General features: G+C 53.1%; 1 protein-coding gene across 8 annotated transcripts in view; it reads right to left on the minus strand.

Annotated features, from left to right (window-relative positions):
* Positions 1-2,022: 2,022 nt before the first annotated feature.
* The window catches only part of MORC2 (MORC family CW-type zinc finger 2), a 41,292-nt gene continuing 24,555 nt past the window's right edge, over positions 2,023-18,759 (minus strand). The window contains exons 6-28 of one of the 8 annotated variants that reach the window (XM_055549536.1): positions 18,160-18,268; positions 14,599-14,758; positions 14,380-14,491; positions 13,852-13,977; positions 13,339-13,418; positions 12,614-12,696; positions 12,040-12,125; positions 10,605-10,745; positions 10,358-10,512; positions 10,067-10,195; positions 9,477-9,582; positions 9,053-9,185; positions 7,960-8,034; positions 7,503-7,883; positions 6,856-6,990; positions 6,409-6,463; positions 5,872-6,013; positions 5,525-5,767; positions 5,347-5,440; positions 3,420-3,608; positions 3,233-3,325; positions 2,678-2,731; positions 2,023-2,278 (exon numbers count right to left, since the gene is read on the minus strand). In XM_055549536.1, coding sequence (XP_055405511.1) covers positions 2,210-2,278; positions 2,678-2,731; positions 3,233-3,325; positions 3,420-3,608; positions 5,347-5,440; positions 5,525-5,767; positions 5,872-6,013; positions 6,409-6,463; positions 6,856-6,990; positions 7,503-7,883; positions 7,960-8,034; positions 9,053-9,185; positions 9,477-9,582; positions 10,067-10,195; positions 10,358-10,512; positions 10,605-10,745; positions 12,040-12,125; positions 12,614-12,696; positions 13,339-13,418; positions 13,852-13,977; positions 14,380-14,491; positions 14,599-14,758; positions 18,160-18,268 — 2,950 coding nt within the window. In that variant the 3' untranslated portion in view covers positions 2,023-2,209. Of the gene's footprint in view, positions 2,279-2,677; positions 2,732-3,232; positions 3,326-3,419; positions 3,609-5,346; positions 5,441-5,524; positions 5,768-5,871; positions 6,032-6,408; positions 6,464-6,855; positions 6,991-7,502; positions 7,884-7,959; positions 8,035-9,052; positions 9,186-9,476; positions 9,583-10,066; positions 10,196-10,357; positions 10,513-10,604; positions 10,746-12,039; positions 12,126-12,613; positions 12,697-13,338; positions 13,419-13,851; positions 13,978-14,379; positions 14,492-14,598; positions 14,759-18,159; positions 18,269-18,759 lie in introns of all 8 variants that reach the window. The other 7 variants (XM_055549538.1, XM_055549537.1, XM_055549540.1 and 4 more) reach the window with 7 other exon arrangements.

The following is an 18,759-nucleotide window of genomic DNA, read 5'->3' on the forward strand; positions in this document are numbered from 1 at the left end:
CTCTTACAAGTCCCAGGATCTACTAAGGCAGAGCAGAGGAGATGTGCACTTGCTCAGAATGGATACTCTGGGGAGAAAGAGCACTGGGGGTGGGGGGCGGCAGGGCCCTGCTTTCACGGTCCAACCTTTTACACTGTGTGAATTTTCATCATGTGCATGTATCACCTGAAAAAAAACAAAACACCAAAAATACTCCTCCTGCTCCATAAAAACAGGTTTCTGCACTCATTCACCTTCTTGCAACAGACCTTCCAGACCATCCTCTTCTTCCCAAGTTGTTAGACAATTCCAAGCAGCTTAGTTACCCAGTTTAGAAGGGAGTTCCTGCATCTTATCTTCCTGCCCAGAATGGCAACAGCTCTGCCTGGAAGCAGGCTGTATTCAGCACCGCTATTGTTGGGTTTAAACAGCAAAGTAGGAACACCTGGAAGTTGAAGCTCAAATAGTTACAAAATTCAGTATGTCAATTTCTGTGGGTGTCAAAGACGGTGAAGATGTAAGACAATGAAGATGGAGATGAGGAAGAACTTGAAGACAGCTTAAAGACACAGTGGTGGAAAGAATGAAGAAGAGGAAGGTGCTGGGTTTTACTAGAAGAAAAAAGACTGAGTTCAGGAGTCTCACCAGTAAAAGTTTATAGTATTGCATTTTGATTACAGGTGTGTAAATAAAAACCTTGAGAATTACCCTCTGGTAAAAATGCAGAATCAGCTTGTATCTAGATTAAAACAAAGTTTGAGGACAAAAATGGATCATATGCTGCCTGTGATGAAGAGAACGAGCTGGACAGGATAGGAACCACCAGCTCAAGAAACCCCAAGACTCTTGGAAAATCTTCCGAGGAAGAGGTCAGGGCCTCCCTGGTATTTCTCCGGAACAGCCCTTGCCCAGGGGTGTGGTTTTGAGAAGTCCCAAGCCCACAAATCATAGGCACTTCTGGCCACATGCACAAGTGGGCAAAGACCTCAATTCCCGTGGCCTGCCTCCCTCACTATTGCTTCTCCACCTCCTGCAGTCTTCACAGGGCGGCACGTGGCCACTGCTGAGCAGAGGTGGGCCGATGCTGGAAACACACCGAGAGGTCAGAATTGCAGACCAGTGGGGCAAGATCATGGTTCTTGTGCCTTCAGAAAACCCAAAGACCCCAAATACAGGGGGGTAAGGAGTGAGTTGGGGGAAATCGAACCAGAACTTTTCCAATGGCCATTACAGAAAATTCAGCGACTCTGGCCTTGGTCTTTGACCCTGAGTTGTTTGAGGACCACAGCAGTATGAGGCTGTGACTAGGCAGAGGGAGGCATGGCATGCCCAGGGGCTCGGTGACCCCCCCTCCCATCTGCCCCAAACCAGAGACCCTGACAGGGTGTGGTGGGGCGAACAGAGGGGAAGCAATAAGAGCAGCAGCCCTCCCCAGGACCCTGCCACAGTGGCGGACGAGGCCACCACCAGACCAGCACGGCGCTCCTTCACTCAAAGGATTCCTAAGGGGACTCCTTTGGAACGCAAATGATGTGCTACCCAGGTCAGCAGTCTGACCAGTCAGATCTGTCCACGCCTTAACCTGGACTCAAGTTTTTGTGGCAGGAAACCTCACCATCTACCGCTAGCTAAGGAAATGTCCAACAGGGAGAATTTAGGTGGTGGATGGGGAAGCTGAACAGGAGGCTCTTTCTTCCCCGAGCTGACTGCACAGTGCCACAGCCGAGAATACCGACCACTCGGACCACCACTCACCTCCCTGACCTGAGGCAGGGAGCTCCTCAGCGCTAAGCCTCCTGCTGATGGTAGCCCCATGGAGATCCCCTGGATTGAAGCTCCTGGGGGAGCACCAGCCTGGGAAGGGTCCTGTCCCTCCCCCAGCCCTGCCCCTGGAGCCCCTCCAACTTCCAAACGGCGCTGGAATTCACCACATCTTGAGGAGCCAGGAGCCGAGAGAAGCAACTCAAGACTTGGCATCCTGGTTCTGTCCTTTGCCCAAGAGTCACCAAAAAAAATGTATGGTCTCACAGCAGGCACAGCATGTTGTTTCTTTCAAAAAATAAATATTTATCAACTTAGGGTGGAAGAGTCAAACAATCAGTCTCTCTCCCACCAAAAGCACAGATATCCCGTGAGTCAAACGAAGGTAAGTCCATCAACCCATAAATGAAACGCCACCCTCAGGAGCTCTGCCTTGAGGGGCAGGGGAGCTGATCTCTGGCTTCGGGCCCTAGTCCCCCTTGGTGATCAGGTCCTCGATGTAGGCATCCAGCTCGTCGTCTGTGTTAATGTCTAAGTCCTGGAACAGAGCAGGGCAGGGTCAGCCGGGGCTCACAGGGTGGTGGGAGGCCCGCCTCCCCAGCCTTCTTGCAGCCCAGGCCATGCCCTCTACTCTCCCCCTCTACCCTGTCGAGCCGCCCTTGATCATCCATCCCCTCCCCGTCCTCCCACTCCTGCCCGCCTCCCCCCACCCAGGTCCCGCCTGCCCCAGCCTCACTCTTACACTCAACACATCCAACAGCTCAGTCCCGCCACCCACCCCGGGTTGTTCCCGTCTCAGTACAGGCGTCCCCCCTTCCCTCCACTCAGGGACTCAGACAGACTCGAGCAGTCGCTCTTGTTCCCCCGTCCTCCCCTCAGACACTTCTCTCCCTCCTCACTGGCACCATCCAAGGTTCAGGCCTCCAGAATCTCTCACCCAGATAACTGGGAACCTCCTCAGTGGAGTCCTGGACTCTAACCTCGGCCTCTCCTACAACCAACCAAAGTAAGTGTCTTAGGCTGCACACATCTCAGCACCATAAGGTCCAGGGACCTCCCACCTGGTACAGGGCCCTGCCGTGGGCCCTGCTCTTCTCTCTGCCTGCAGCTCACACCCCACCCCAGCACGTCTGCTTCTGCCTTGGGCCCAACCACCACCTCACAGAGGCTCCCTTGACACTCTAGTACAGTGGCTTCCCGTTGCTCTCTCCTGTTTCCTTTGTGGCACTTCCCGCCGTCAACAGTTCTGTCTCCTCCCCTTGCTGTGCTCCAAGAGCAGGGCCCCTATTGGTCACCAGGGGTCACAGGACAGGGATCCCCAGTTTCCTGCCCAGATGAAGGGCTGAGACCACAGGACATTCCCCACTTGTGGGCTACCCACTCCCATCCAGGTGTCATCTGGAAAACCAAGAATGTCTTTGTTTCATGACTCCAAGGTGTCTCAAACCAGGTTACAGGCCACCGTGTCTAAACAAGGGCAAAAGTCTGATACCGTGGGTCTGGCTGGGATGAGGCCCAGGCAGCCGCACCACCTCCAGCCCTCCTGGTCAGGATGCTGTGCCGCCAGGGTTGGAACCACATATTCCTATGAGTGGGGAGAAGGGAGCACGAGGTACCCAGCCCCCTCCCCGCCCAAGACACCAGGTGGTCCGCTGCAATGAGAGGGTGGCCTGGCTCACCTCCTGCACCTTTTGCAGGAGTGCCACGATGTTGGTCCTCAGCTTCTGCAGCTTCTCCTCGGTCTCACGCAGCTTTCTCTCGGATGTGCGCAGGCTCTCCTCAGAAGCCTTGGCCCGTGAGTCAGCACGGCTCTGGTAGGAATGGCACAGGTTCTGGAGCCCGACTTCATACTGCTTGAAGTACTCTTTCTGTTGGAAGAGAAGCCAGTGGGTAAGTGCGTGGGCTCACAAGGGTCCCCAGGGCCCTTCCAGACGGGCACTGGTGTCCCCAACTGGCTCAGCACCAGGAAGCTCCGCCTGAATGGATATCAAACCCAGGAGCCAGTGTCCCTGCAGCTCCGAGAGGAAAGACCTTGAGGCCCACCTCACAGGGCTGCCTCAAGGGTGGAGACGGGATCACACACAGGAAGCACTTGGCAAAGAGCTCTGCAAACCCCAAGCCGTGAGTAAACGTGAGGCAGGATCCTCAACCGTTCTCCTTTTAACCCGACAACAGCACTGATGAGCGATCCACACCCGGGCCACACCCAACCAGTATGTACTGAGCTCGTCAGCAGCAGACAGCCCATCCATGTTTGTGTGGTGTATTTATAGAGCACACGACTTTTCACCATCTTCTCCAAGCACCTGAAAGTCCCCAGCAGTGTGCAGTGATGTTAACTAGCAGCTTCTCTAGACAGGAGCTTTTTCAAAGTAGCAGAACACTTGTTTTGAGTGAAAGTTACATGGTATCTCAATATGAAAAACAATTTAGGTGTATCTCTTCATGTTTAATTTATTTTCAAAGTTATTATGATTTACTCATGAATCACTAGTGAGAATGAAAGGGCCATTTTGATAAACACAAACCTAGAACCAGCAGTCTGGCTGACCACCACAGTCTCTCCAACTATAGCATTTATTTACTTCTCTGAAGACCTATGAGCTACCCAGCACTGTGGCTCCTCAGTGCTGTTTTTAAAACATTGTTAGAATGCTTTATTTACAATCTAGAATACTATCCTAGTAAATCAAGATGGCAACAGAAACTTCAAGTTCTGCACAGAAAATAATTATCACTTGGCAGCTCAAAATAAATGTTCAAGCAGGTGCCAAGAGTATTAAAATTTAACATACAATGTCATGAGCCTAACTATGATTCCTATATGTTTTTGAATTTTTTCACTTTTAAGCCATTACAGATTCACATGCAGTTGTGTTCCTTTTAAAGTACACATTTGAATCTAGTATTGCAGGGCACCTGAGCACTTCATGGAGCGCTTTCGCAGCATGAGGAGAAGTAGGATGGTCATTTACAAACGGACACAGACACAGTGAACATTAGTTCTGGTGTGTCCCTAACGTGAAAGAATGAAAGTTTGAGTTATTTTAGGCATTTCCCTTAGGAGGCTATTAAGGTGGTCCATTAGTGGTACCTCCTTTTACAAGCGTGAGCCAAAAGACTATTTCAGGCTCAGACACTCCTGCTGACCGTGCTTTGGCCTGGGTCATGCCCACTGTAGAAATCCCACTGCACCCAGGCTTTGCTCGTTTTGGCAACAGCCTGAAGCCAAAAGCAATGAAGCTGACAAGAGGATGGCAGGCCAAGCCCGCTGGCCTATCAGCAGTGTGTTCCCAGGACCTGCAGAAGATGCCTGCAGCCCAAACAAGGGCGAGTACTGAGGCGCAGCAGCTCCCTGGGAACCCTGGGAACTTATCGCCTGGACAGCAAGACCCTTGTCCTCTCAAGGTGTTCCGGGTTCAAATCTTGGCTCTATCACAGCAGACTGTTAACCTCTCTGAGCCTGAGTTTCTTCAACTCCTAGCCTCATTTCCTTGAAGTGGAATGGAGATAAAACTCCCTGCTTTTCTCTCTGACAGACCTTATGGAGCACACAACTGAGACCTGGCAGTCACAAGAAGCACCAAGGTGGGTGGGTAGACTCACCAGAGGAAACGAGATCAGCTCATCTGAATTCATAGCACTCAGCTCCTTCTTAGAGATTGGGAAACTTGGAGGCAGGAAGTACCGTAAACAATTCCTGAACAAGAAAGAAGGTAGGAATCAGAGTGGCACAGAGTCGGTGGGGAGCCACCACTGGTCCCGGAGCGGGACGACGACACACCGGAGAATCTGGACGAGGAGGTCGATGGTCTCGTGGTTGGTGCTGGGGGCGGTGGTGTCAGGCTCGATGGGGATGCAGTCCGAGGTGGAGGGCTCCACCGTGGCTACAGCTTGCTGGGCCACCAAATCCCCGGCCGGGGCCGCCGCCACCGCCGCCTCTTCCCTGCCCTGGCGCGTGTCTGGGCGCTCATACTCTGGGGACGGGGGCTTCATCAACCGCACGTCGTCGCTGCCTTTCTCCACCCTAGAGAGAACCCAGTGTTTGCCACACGTGTTCCAGGCTCCCAGGCGGGCTGCCTGCCCCTGCCCTGGCCAACTGTCAACCCATCTTCCTGGAAGGGGTGTTACCAGCGGTCTCTTGGTGTTGTGTCCGTGGGCACATAGTCAAATTTCACCTTCCACCGCATCGCATTCTTGCCCACCTCCACAGCTGTGACACGGCCTGTGTACCACTCCCTATTCACACGCACCTCCACGTGCAGCCCTTTATCTGAGAGTGGGAGCAGGGCTGGAGTCAGAAAAGTGGATGCACTAGAGCCCCCCACCCAGCCAGGGCCGCCCAGGTTCACAGACAAGAATCCCTAGAAGCTTGATCCCACAGCGCCAGGGATGTGGAGCCCAGCCAACTTGGCCTCCGTCCCCCACTTCCCCCTCACGAGGGTGCCACAGAGCAGCAGCATGAGTGACGGCCAGAGGTGAACACCAAGGAACTGACGCCAAAAATAAACATGAGGCTGTGCTCTCCTCAGAAGGCTTCTCCAAATTCACACTTGAAACCACTGTTGGAGGAGAGCCCAGAGCCAACAAAGCCTTCGCAATGAGGTGCCGCTGACCAAGGGACCCTTTCCCACTGACCCAGAGGCTCCAGGCACCTCCTAAACTTACCTTTCTGAGCCCTCTTGAGGTCAGCCGACTCCTCTTCCCCAGAGCTGTCTGAGAGCTGCAAGGACAGTCTGTTAGAGACACCGCCAGTGCCCCTGCAGAGCAGACCATCTGCCCGGGGTCATCTCATGCCACCTCAGACAGCTTCTTAAATGCCCGAGCTTCATGGAGAACCACTCTCTCAACCACTATCTCAGTATCTACACACCTGCCTCCAAAAACCTCGATGAACAAGAGGAGGCAAGGGGCAGAGAGGCTCAGATCTGTGTGGGTGTCAGCTCAGGCCTGTGAGCAGAGGTGCAGTGCATCTCAAGACCCTCCCAGGCACTGGCTTCCAGGCTTATGTACTGGCTTCCAGGCGTGTGTACGACTGCAGGCCCCTCAGAGGGGGCCTGGGCTTCTGGTCAGCTCGTGTCAGACTGCAGGGGTGGGAGGAGGCTGAGGACCTACCTCATTCAAGTCCTTCTTTTCCTCCTTCACAACCAACTTGCCCCGCTTGGACCTCTCCTTCCTCTTCTCAGCCTCTTCCTCTGCTTCTTCCTCATCAGAGACCCCGAGGCTCCGCTTCCGACTGGGAGTGGCCTGCTGCAAAAGCAGCAGGAATGTGAGGGACTCTTTCAGCCCCTCAGGTGCTGGAAGAGCCCATGTGACGTAAAGGAGCCATTCAGAGAGGGGCCTGTGGGTCTCCGTGCCCACCAGGGCTGGGCACCCAACACAACGAGGGACAGAGCAACCCCCAGGCCCGACACCCACGAGGACCTCTGCTCAGAGCTGTCACGGCAGGGCCCTCGGTTCACGTCTTACTGAGCCACACCCACCACTGCTGTCCCCAAGATGCACCCTCTGCCCACAGCAGGAGAAGCCAGTGGAGGTGACTTGAGTCTGTGGGGTACCAAACCTCAGAGGGGTACCAGAAAACTTCCTGGACAGGCGACCAACAAGCTCTGTGCCCCCCGCCCAGTGCCTTCACATCCCTCTCCTTTGCAGGGGCAGCAGGGAAGCCGGGATTTCCACCAAGCACTGCCCCCATGCAACCAACACTGCCCCTCCATCCTGGTACCACTGAGGGCGGCGCTGGGGGAGCTGCAGCCGCTCACCGGGGCGAGTTTAGTGGGCAGCTCTGGCTTCTTGACCACTGGCGTCTTCAGAGCTCGGGAGGAAGGGACCTCCCGAGGGCTCCTGGAGTTGGGCTGCGGAGATGGTAACGGTGGCTGTGCTGGGGGGGTGGGCAGGCACGCAGGCCTGCCCAGAGTGTTGGCAGGCTTCCGGGGTGCCTCGGGAGGCTGGAGTAGCCGGGAAGTGCTGGCCTCCTCCCGGGTGGCCAGGGCAGCAGGCTTTGGGGCGTTACTGATGACAGGAGCCTTTCTGGGCTGGTTGGCTGGCCTGGGTGCTTGCAGGGAAGGGGGTCTGCTCGGGGCATTCTTGATCACAGCAGGTAAAGGAGGCGACCGAGGACGCTGAGGTCTACGTGCAGGTTCCTGAAAGAGGCTCAGAGTGAGAATACCAATCCCAGCATGAGACCCAAGAAGAGCCCCGGCCACCCCAGGGCTTCACCTCAGAGGAAGGTCTGGTGGTCACTTCCAAGGGCAGTTTCTTCAGGTCAGCCTGGGAGCGAATGGGTGTGGTTTTCTGCAGGGTAAACAGGATGAAGAGGTTGTCTGGTGCTTGGAAGTCAACTCTTTTTGGAGCCCTCTCTATTTGGGACAGTGGGCAAATAAAGACCATCTGGACCACAGTCCTAATATTACAAGCCTCCCATTCTCACTGAGAAGACAGAAACTCACAGACAGCAAACCACCAACAAATTACAAGATTCTACATGATTATTCCAGCAATCAAGAGACGGGAAAAGTATCAATGCACTAAATTCCCACAAAACAAGGGAAAAAAGACAGGAGATCCCTGATGGACAAAGCCAGAAAGGACATGGGATTTGGCAGATGGAGGAACATACAATACGATGAGAGCACCTGCCTGACCAGAAGCCAGAAAGGAAAACGCTTTTGTAATAAACATGATAAAAGGTTGAGGCCACACACGTATCTTAAAAAACCCTGACTAATCAGTTAAGGCAAAAACAATAACCAGTTTTGAAAAGAAATACATGAAAAAAATGGTTCAATTTTAGAAATATGAAATTCAAATTATAAGATGTGTATCTTTTTTCAAGTTTTCAAAAACATTTAAAAAGTACTAGTATTAAAAAAAAAAACCTACGATATAATACATCTTCTGGAAGATACCTTGGAAATAAATCCACAGAATTTTTAAAATCCTTTTACTCTTTCAAATTCACTTCTGGAAAACTATCCTATAAAAATAATTAGACATAAAAAAAAGTATGTCTGTGATTTGACACAAAAGTCATGATCTCAAATATATGTATTTATGTTAGTGGTCATAAAAAGCTGGATATGAAGTTAACAGTTACCTCTAAAATAAGATATTTCCTGGAGTTTCAAAACATTCCAAATGAATTGGACCTCTTTGTCATGTACAATTTTTTTTTCAGAATAATCAAGGCATAGGAGAAGGGGGTGTTGGGAAGCTCAGGCAGTGCTTATGGGTTCAAAAGGAGAGTGAAACTAGCCTGAGGGGACAGATGAGCTACTGAGGGGCCCTGCCCATCTGCCCACTGCCCACTCACTTGCAGGGCCTCCAGCTTCTCCTGCTGCTGGCGAATTTTTTCTGTCAATTGCTTCTGCTTCTCTTCCTGTGTCTTCAGGTCCTTTTTCAGTGTCCCCAAGGGAAACTTCTGCTTCTGTTCCGAAGCCTCACACCTGTGGAGAGGAGGTGCTAGAGCAGGCATGGCGAGACGGCTCCAGGCAGGGCAGGCTCCTTTCTCCTCAACCAGCCCATGCTCTCTCATCAGAGCAACCTCAGACCTCCCAAACGCACAGAATACTCACTGCAGGACACGCTTCTGTTTGTATTTCCAGGCACTTAGTATGCACAGCAAGACAGAGATGTAAGGATAGAGCGGTGACCTCAAGAAGCACAGTGGAAGGGTGGAGGAAGCTCAGGGGGTGCGGGGGAATGCCCACAAACTCCTTGTTAGAAAAAGCGCTCACCGGTCCTGCTCAGGATCAGGGTTCATGGAGCAAACCCAAGTGTCAGGGTAATCTCTCTCCACAGAATTCAGCTGAAAGGGGAGTGTCCGCCACTTCAGACACAAATCTGTGACACAAAAAACACCCCCAAGCGTCAGCCATGCCCACCAATAACAGTCAGGCTCCTCCCAGCCAGGCCCAAGGCAGAGACGCCCTGACTGTCCATGCAAAGATCCTCAGCCTGGTTCCACCTCTGCCTTCCCAACAGAACAGTCACTCTTCCCAGGGACAGTGATTCCAGCAAGGATGGAAACTTTATTCATACACCCTCAGCGGCCCCAGCCCTCTCCTGCTTCCAGCAGGATCCTGCAACAGTCATCACTCACATTTCTACCCATGTGGTACCACACTGGGTTAGATGACCTCCTGCCTCATTCAGGTGGAACACATGGGCAAGGCACAGTCCCAAGACTGAGTTCCCAGGGCCATCACCAGACAGACTGGTATACCCAGGGAGACAGAAGTCCCTGACTGTCAGCGCAGTGCAGAGACCAGCACGGGGCCACGATGGAAAGGAGCCGGGGAGAGGGGCTGCATGACACCCAGCTCACCACACTGGATGGTGGTCGGGATCTCCATGGATCGCCGCCGCTTGTAGCGCAGGTCACTGGATGGGGGCTGGTTCCAGTTGGCAGAGAGGTAGCCAAACTCATCCCAGAACTTGATGATTCCCCGCTGGGCTGGAAGGCAAACAGCCACGTGTCAAGTGAGGAGTCGAGTGAGGCATCAGGCCCCTGGACGGGGAGGACCCCGGCTGGCAGGGAGGACCCCGGCTGGCGGGGAGGAGGGCCCCAGCTGGCGGGGAGGAGGGCCCCAGCTGGCAGGGAGGGGCGCGGCGCTACCGATGGCGATGTCCTTCCAGTACTGCGCCAGGTGCTCCCCCATGGCCCGCAGGAGGTGCCGGTACTCCTTGGCGTCTGCAAAGTCCTGCTTGTTGTGTGTGGGCTCCAGGACCAGGTAGGGCACATCGACGACCCCGACAACCCCGCCGCACGCCCTGCAGGAGACGGAGGGAGACACCTTGCTCACCCACTGGCCAAAGCCCGCCCACCACCTGTCCACGCAGAAGCCCTCCCTGGCAGCACTCACATGCCACCTTCCAGCTGTGGGCCCACTTTCTCATACATCTTGATCAGGCGGCTACAGTTATAGATGAACATTCCATCCAGGTCCCGGTGTTCAATGTTGACCCCGAAAACAAAGTTCAGTTCCTTAGGTTCTTTAAGTGCTCTGAGAAGGCGAAAGATAAATTCAAGCAGATCAACCCCTTAATACACACCACAGTGTTTACGATTAAGCTGAAACTTGAGACACTTAGATGTTTTGCCTTTGCGTTCAATATGCAACCTGTTAAGACTCAGTAAGGTCACTGTGCAGTCACTCTTAGTTCCCCCTCATTAAAAGCAAATGACTTTGGCTTTTGGTATCAAACAGGAATGGATTTAAGAATGAAGCAGGTTCTGTGAAGCTGCTGCAAATCTCTGCAAAGATAGCTGTACTTTGGAATAAACACAAGGTAATCTGCAGACAGTAGAGAATCCGCCTGCAATGTAGGAGACTCGGGTTCAATCCTCGATCTTTGGGGTGGGGACGATCCCCTGGAGAAGGGAATGACAACCCACTCCAGTATTCTTGCCTGGAGAATTCCATGGACAGAGGAGCCTGGTGGCTGCAGTTCACGGGGTCACAGAGTCAGACACGGCTGAGCGACCAACACTTGCACTGCAGTGTGCATCAACACTCCACCAGTGTGACAGTGGTTAATGTTAAAGAGACAGAAATCCACAAGAACAATGAACATGTGAGACAACAAACATCTCATGGGATGTTAACAAAATCATGGAAACTGAAAAGCAGATAGACAACCAGTGGATGGACTCACAAGACAGAAACTGGACACCTAGGCCTGTGGTGAGGAGGTCAAGAAGCAAGCAGGACTCACACCCAGAGCCTGCAGACCCCAGACGCGCAGGCAGACACAGAGATCATGCGATGAGCATGACAAATGCCCAGTTTAGATGAAAAGGAACAAACTCAACCTATAGCATTATTCTATATCTGTAACCAGGGATAAAAATTAAGAGGCGGGATCACCAGGTGGGAGGCGTATAAGGAACTTTACAGTTGTATTTCTCACACGTCCTGTATTTTCCAAGCTGTGTATGATGAGCACTTTATCCACGCTTTCAATGAAAAGAAAAACTAAAAAGGAAGGGAAGAGGGCAAGGACAGGGAAGGTGGGGAGAGAACAGAGGCGAGAGAGGGAATGGGAGGGAAGGCGAGACAGTGCCAGGACAGGCTGGTGCCCCACTCACGGTGCCGGTTCCGCCCGCCGAGTCCTGGCTCAGGAGGGAGCTGAGCCAGGAGCCACTCCTGGGAATCACAGCATTAAAGGCTTTCTCCAGGGAGCCATGTGTGACAGAGGGCAACCGAGCAGGGTGGGGAGGGAGACCTCGAGCTCTCTGTCCATCATCCACACAGAAGTACATGGTTACACCAGAGCCGCGGGCAGCTGGGCACTCACCGCTGCTTGGCCTCCTTGATCCGCTTCTTGACATCAGCTTCCCTGCGCAGAGTAATGGCTGTGTTCTGGACCTGCCGCAACATCACCTAGAGACACACGCCAGCTCCAGGTAAGGAGAGGAAGGCCTCTGGGCCACAGCTGGGAATGTCGCAACAACAGGCCTGAACTGCTCACTGTGAATCATGTGGACGCCAAGACCAGACCTGGAAATTTAGCTTTCTGCAGAAAAGGGCCCTTACTAGGGACAAGTTCAAAAGCTGTGCTTCATGTTATCAGAGTTGCTGACATTAAGGAAACAACCCCAACCAAAGCCACAGTCTACAGAGGTGCATATGGCAGAGGAGGGGCAGAGAACTGCTTCGACCATTACTACTGTGTGTGACCTGGGCAATCGACCCTCTTCCATTTCCTTCTATGAACTGAGGATACTATAACAGTGTCCTCCTCGTGTGGCGAGGTGCCATGAGTGTGCAATAGTGACTACAGAAACATCAACATATCACATTTCACAGCTTTAGCGCAAGGGTTCATGATTGGCAGGACATGGAGCCAGGTCGGCAACACTGAGTCTCACCCTGGAGTCCCGCGTGAGGTCTCCGCCCAGGCGCACTTCCAACGTCCGAGCTTTGCTCTCTGCCTCCCGTGCCTTCTCTTCAGCTGAAACCCAGAAGAAGAAACCATGATAAGGACGCAAAAGGTCAAAACTCTTGGTCAATTCCCCCTTAGTGTGCAGTCCCCATGGGATGAGATGTTTGACACTGTCCGGGAACACGAGAGCGCCGGAGCGCAGACTTGCTTGGAAAGTCAAGGAGGCTGCGAGGAAAATAGACACATTTTCCCAACTCTACAAATAAATCAGACAAATAAAAAACTGCCCGAGGCAGCAAAAACTAAACTGTCAGTAGGAGCTGCAAGTTTCCAATGTCCTCAGCAAATCACTCTCTGCGAGCGGCCAAGAAGCTCTGCCAGCATGAGAGACCTTGCGATTTTTGCCCTGGAGTCAAGAAAACCAATTTCATGAGTATCTGTGCCAGAGGCCAGCGTGGGATTCTTCGCTTTGGGCAGATGAGCTGAGGAGTTAGTGCTGCTTTAGGTAAGTGCCTATAAATGGGTGAAGGAGTAGCCTGGGGAGAAAAACTGCTGAGGCGACTGGAACGAGGAGGGAGGGTACAAGAGGAACCGGAGCAGAGGTTCAGGACAGCCCACCCCTGGGTGCTGGATGGAGCTTTTGCCTGGATCCTGCTTTTGCCACAAGTCCCCAGACAATACTGCCAACCCTCCTGCCCAAGGGTTCATTACCAATCCTCGCCACGTGCTCAGCTTTCTTCACCTCCTGCTCCGCACGGGTCTTGAACCGGCTTGATGTGTACTTGTACATCCTGGGGGAGAGGTAGGTAACCTCAGGGCCCAAGTAAGAGGGACCCAGGGCAGCAAGGGTCCTCGCCGGCCACCGCATGAGTCGAAGCTGGGTTTCTTTTAGCAAAAACACTCAATTCCCTACTCCACTTGCCCTCTGCCTCCTGCTCCATCTCTGAAAAGCAGCCTCCCTGCACTCACTGACATAGCCCCCTGTGCCAGCTGAGCACCCTCCACCTCAGAAGGCACACTCAGCGAGCCCCCCAAGCCAGCTCCACCCTTCCCTCAGTACCCAACAAGTTTCTCCACAGTAAATCGCAAGCAGTTTAAAGGCCCAAATGCAGTCAACACTGTCAGCCACTCACCCACCAGGACTCCAACAATGCCCCAAAGACACTTGGTCAGGCCCTGTCCTAGGCCTGAGGAAACAGCAGGCCCAGGTGGGCAGGCCCCTACCTGGGCTTGTACAGGCAGCAGGAGAGCCGCTTGGTCTGCACCTTGTGCCCGTGGATGAAGATCCGCATCCGGGGATCAATGTAGAGCACGGCAGCGTAGGCACGGAAGGAGCGGCGCTCTGGCTTCCTGGAGGTGCGGGAACAGAGCGTCTGTCTCTGCCCCACTCCCAGGCCACTCCAGGGCTGGCTGCACAGCCTCTCCTCAGGCTCTCCACCTTTCCACTTCCCACCTCGGCTTCTCTTGCTGTCGAGGGGTGCCTTCCCTGGGTGGGCACGTGCCCACCACATCCCCACTATAGACTCGGCAATTCCGCGCCCCTCTAGGCCTCTGTCTCTTCCTCAGTTAAGGAGTTGGGGCAAGGATCTGGATTAGCTGAGGACCTGCTGTCATCCTATTCATCCCTTCTGCCTCATGGCAGGAAGACGTGCATTCTTAGATTTGCCAGCTCTAAAGCTGGGGAGTTCAGGGCACACGCTCATCCCTCTCCTCAGGCCACCTCCCTTTGCCTCCCTCCCCAGCCACACTCACGTGCCCTCCGGCGAAGTCTCTGCCATCTGGATATCCCTTGGATTTGAGACTATGTCCAGCTCTGGCTCTCCGTTATCCATGAGTTTGAGGTTGAAGATGATTACCAGCGTTCCTAGGAAACAGAAACCCTATGGTTCTGCCAGGCAACCCCAGCCAACCCCACAGCACTCGGGGCCCTGGCACTCCGCTGCCAGAGCTGCAGGTGCAAAGCGTCCTTACCGCTGTCCCCAAGAATCTTCATGAACTGAGTCATCACCTCCTCTTCATTGCGGAAGGGAGAGTATTTGTAGATGAGTTCCGTCTCGATGGCAAACTTCTCCACGTTGTCTGTGACAGGTTCCCGGGTCCGAGCATTCCAAGTGGGCAACGGGACTATCACCTTTGGAGTAAGCACAGCAGATGCTTTGAAGGAAGCCCCAGAACAGCCTTCCCCCAAAATACGCATCCATCTTGTCCCTCCCCACGGTAGCCCCACACTGGCCCAGAGTCCCCAGCCAGGTGACAGAGGCTCTAGCTTTGGCCCTTCCCAAGGCTCAGCCTCAGCTGCTAGGTCCTCTGGGTACCTATGCTGGTTGATGGCCCGGGGGTCTCTGCATGAGCAGGTCCCTGCTTGGGATGTCCTTGGTCACTTCCCCATTTTGGTAATAATTTGACTTTTTCCCCTAAGCAAAATATATTTCCAACTAGTGAAACTCCAATACTTTGGCCACTTGATGCGAAGAACTGACTCATCTGAAAAGACCCCAATGCTGGGAAAGATTGAAGGCAGGAAGAGAAGGGGACGATAGAGGATGAGATGGCTGAATGGCATCACCGACTCAATGGACATGTGTTTGAGTGAACTCCGGGAGTTGGTGATGGACAGGGAGGCCTGGCGTGCGGCAGTCCATGGGGCCGCAGAGAGTCGGACACAATTGAGCAACTGAACTGAAGTGAATCCGAAGGTGCACACAGACGTAACTTACAACTCAGCAATTGTACCCCAGTTATCTACCCTAGGAGAAATTCCTGTATATACTTACCGACATATGTGTAAGAAAAATAGAAATAACTACGGAATGGATAAGCTAAACTATAGCACATTCATAGCACGGAATTCTGGGCAGTGATGAAAATGAACCACCTACAGCTACTAGCATCAGCAGGGATGGAGCTCACAGGCAATGACATGAGAGCAGCAGAATCAACAACAAACCCGAGGGAGGGAGGTCCGCGAGGAGGGGACGTGGGTCCCCTTGTTGATGTATGACAGAAAACCACAAAATGCTGTAAAGCAATTATCCTTCTGTTAAATTAAAAAAAAACAACCCTACAGTATGGGTCCATTTATATAAAATTCATAACTAGGAAACTAAACTACTATTCACGAATGCATACACAGGGGACAGAACTATAAAACAAGGAAACGATCATCAGCAAAGCAGCTTCTTCAGAGGTGAAGTGAGGATATGGTGGGTGAGGGGCACAGAGGGACCTCCAGCCTCAGTCTGTGACGGTGGCTATGTGAGTACCTGCTCTATGATCTACAGTGTTAATTGCTGCTCTATAGCAAAGTGATTCAGTTACATATACCCAGATCTTAATATGCCCTGTCATATGTATGAGATTTAATCTTACATCTAAGTAATCTTCTAAAAAATCCTACTCTTGTCAATTATACCTCAGTAAAGCTAGGGGCAAAAAGTCCTACTCATTCTTCAAAAACCCTACAGCAAATGCCACTTCTCCAGAGGCATCAACTGAACCTCCCGCAGCTCCCGGGGAGCCCTGTGGCCTGGGATTCCCTCTCCCGAGGGAACAAGCTCTACACCCCAGCAGGGTCGAAACTGATGCCCACCCTGTGCAGAAGGGGACTCTGTGTCTTAACAAGCTCTGTGGTGATAAACTGTTAAGAGTTCTGAGGCCCTTCACTGGTTCCTAAGAACCAACCCTGGGGCTGGTTTGGACACATTCCTACCCAGCTGAAAATGATCTTATTTTAAAATCTTGGCTGAGTTCACACTAGAGCACGATCCAAAATAGTGACCTTCTAGCACCAAGTAAGGAAAAAATTTCAACCTAGCTTTTTGGCCAGGGGTATTGAGCTCCATTTGTGTTCTATGAATCTGTGCCTCTCGCCACACCTCCCATCCTTCTCAGCATCCCAGGTGACAAGCGCATCGCTTTAACCTGTGGGCTCTTCACGGCTTTTGGCATCGCCTGCCGTGGGAACACAGCTCCTTTTCTTTCGGTGTCGCCACTCTCTTGGTTTCCCCGGCACACCAGGACCTCAGCCGTCCATGAACCCTCCTCCTTCCCCTTCCCCTCTCCAACTGACTGACCACCAAATCTGAAGCCCCACGAGATGACGACCACTCATATTTATCCAACTTCCTGGAGTCCCGCCAGGCTACAAACAGCCGCGGCCTCTCAACACCAGTGCCCTGATCTTTCCAGTCCAGCCACCAAATAGCCAAACTGATCTTTCCAAAGAGAATCTGACACTGTCATACCCCTGCTTAGATTCCCTTTAGTGGCTGCTTTTAATAAAGTCTCACACACTTCCCAAGGCCTGGGGGTCAAGTCCAACTTGCCCTCCCTGTTCTCCAGAGGCTTCTACCATCTGCCAAGCCCCCACCCACTCTCAGGACCTGGACCACTTCTGCTGACGTGCACCCCTCCTCCTGCCACCCTCAGTCGTTCACGAAAAGACGCGAAGAGCCCAGCAGGGGCTGCACCCTCCGGCCCCTCCTTCCCAAGAATGCTCTCCTGCTGCGGCACCTGACTCACTGAAGAGGCAAACGCGCTCCCTGGCTCACCAGGAAAATGCGCAGGAGCTCATCTACTGCGATCCAGCCTCGCATCTAAACAAGGCCAGGGCCCGTCCAGGCACAGCCAGCCAACACAGATGGAAGCCACTGAAGCTCTGACCGAATCCGCCTGCTTACGCGACAGACATGTTCTCTGCAGACCCGCTCGGCCCCCTTTCTCAACCTCTTGCCTCCATTTCTCACAGCAAAGGAGGTAGTCCAGCCTGAGGCTGGGCAGGCCTTCCATGATCCTCCAGTGAGCGGGCATGGACCTCACCAGACCAGCTCTGCAGATATCTGAGCCACCAGGCCCAGAATCAGCTGGGTAACTTATGTTTTTAATTACCAAAAGGTTTCAAAATCAGAATATTCTAGAGTCATTAGACCTTCCTTCTAGTGTAACAATAATCAGCTGGGGCTGAGTGACAGCTGCCACTTACCGAAGAACTTAACACTGATTTCCCATGTGTTTACTTGCTTCACTCCCCACCCAGGCCCCTGCGGGTAATCAGACTGCCTCTCTGATACTGACGGTGAACAGAAAATGCACTCAGGGCACATGCCACTAAATCACCATCACACCGGAAAGACAGCGCTCTTCCTATTATTATCACCAGCTGTGGTCTCCACCCATAGTGGGGGAGGCCCCAAACACTCCCCCTGATAAAACAGCTCTCCAGAGGGACACCCCCAGCCCCGACCCACACCCCAGGACCAAACTCAAGCTGCAGATCTAGGAGAGATACAAATGCACTTCTTGGCTCCTGCCACGTGCAGCCTCATTCTTAGAACAACTTCTCTAAAGCTGTGAAATGACACCTGCCTTAACCCCTTAACCAATTCATACAACCAACTGGCTAATCCCCTAACCGGGGGTGTGGCTGCAATCCTGAAACCCCAACAAGCCCAGCATACAAGTGACCTGCGAGAAGAGCCTGGACAGAACTGGGAGACGTGGGATGGTGACTAGGAACGTGAGGGGGGGACCCACCTCATCAATGCCTTCCTCCTCATGAAAGGTGCGTGACAGGAAGAGGCAGGTCATGGTGTCTTCCTTCTTGGTGAAGAGGATAAAATCCTTCCCGATGCGCATCGAGCCCCTGAAAGGGAAGCAGACAAGGATTACTCTCCCAGGGAATCAAAAGCTCGACTGAAAAAAAGAGCAAATCCCTGCTCTGGGTGTGATGAAACTGCCTTTGGAGGATTCTCCTGAAGGCGTCCGTGGGGCCCAGGACCCCCTGCTGAGCGCCACAGCCCTCGAGCCCCTTCCTCCCCTGAGACACTCCTCCTCCTGTCCTTCACGGGCCCAGCTCTCCTTACCACCTTCTCCACAAGGCCCCACCACACTAGGCTCTCTCCTCTCTCACCACCGAGCACCAGCCCCAGCCTGTCGCTTCCGTGCTCTGGGCACCTCCCAGCCACACAGGCTTCACTCCAGTAACACCTTCAACACGTTGACTTCCATGCTGAGCATATCCAGCTCACACTAACCCACCCCATCCGCTTGTTGAAGGACAGCACTGTCAGGAGAAGGGAACAGCCCACAATACCTGTGCTCACAAGTCCTCTAAAACCAGGGTGACCTCGAGGC

The sequence above is a fragment of the Bubalus kerabau genome, chromosome 16 (assembly GCF_029407905.1).
Source record: "Bubalus kerabau isolate K-KA32 ecotype Philippines breed swamp buffalo chromosome 16, PCC_UOA_SB_1v2, whole genome shotgun sequence".
NCBI classification, from domain to species: domain Eukaryota; kingdom Metazoa; phylum Chordata; class Mammalia; order Artiodactyla; family Bovidae; genus Bubalus; species Bubalus kerabau.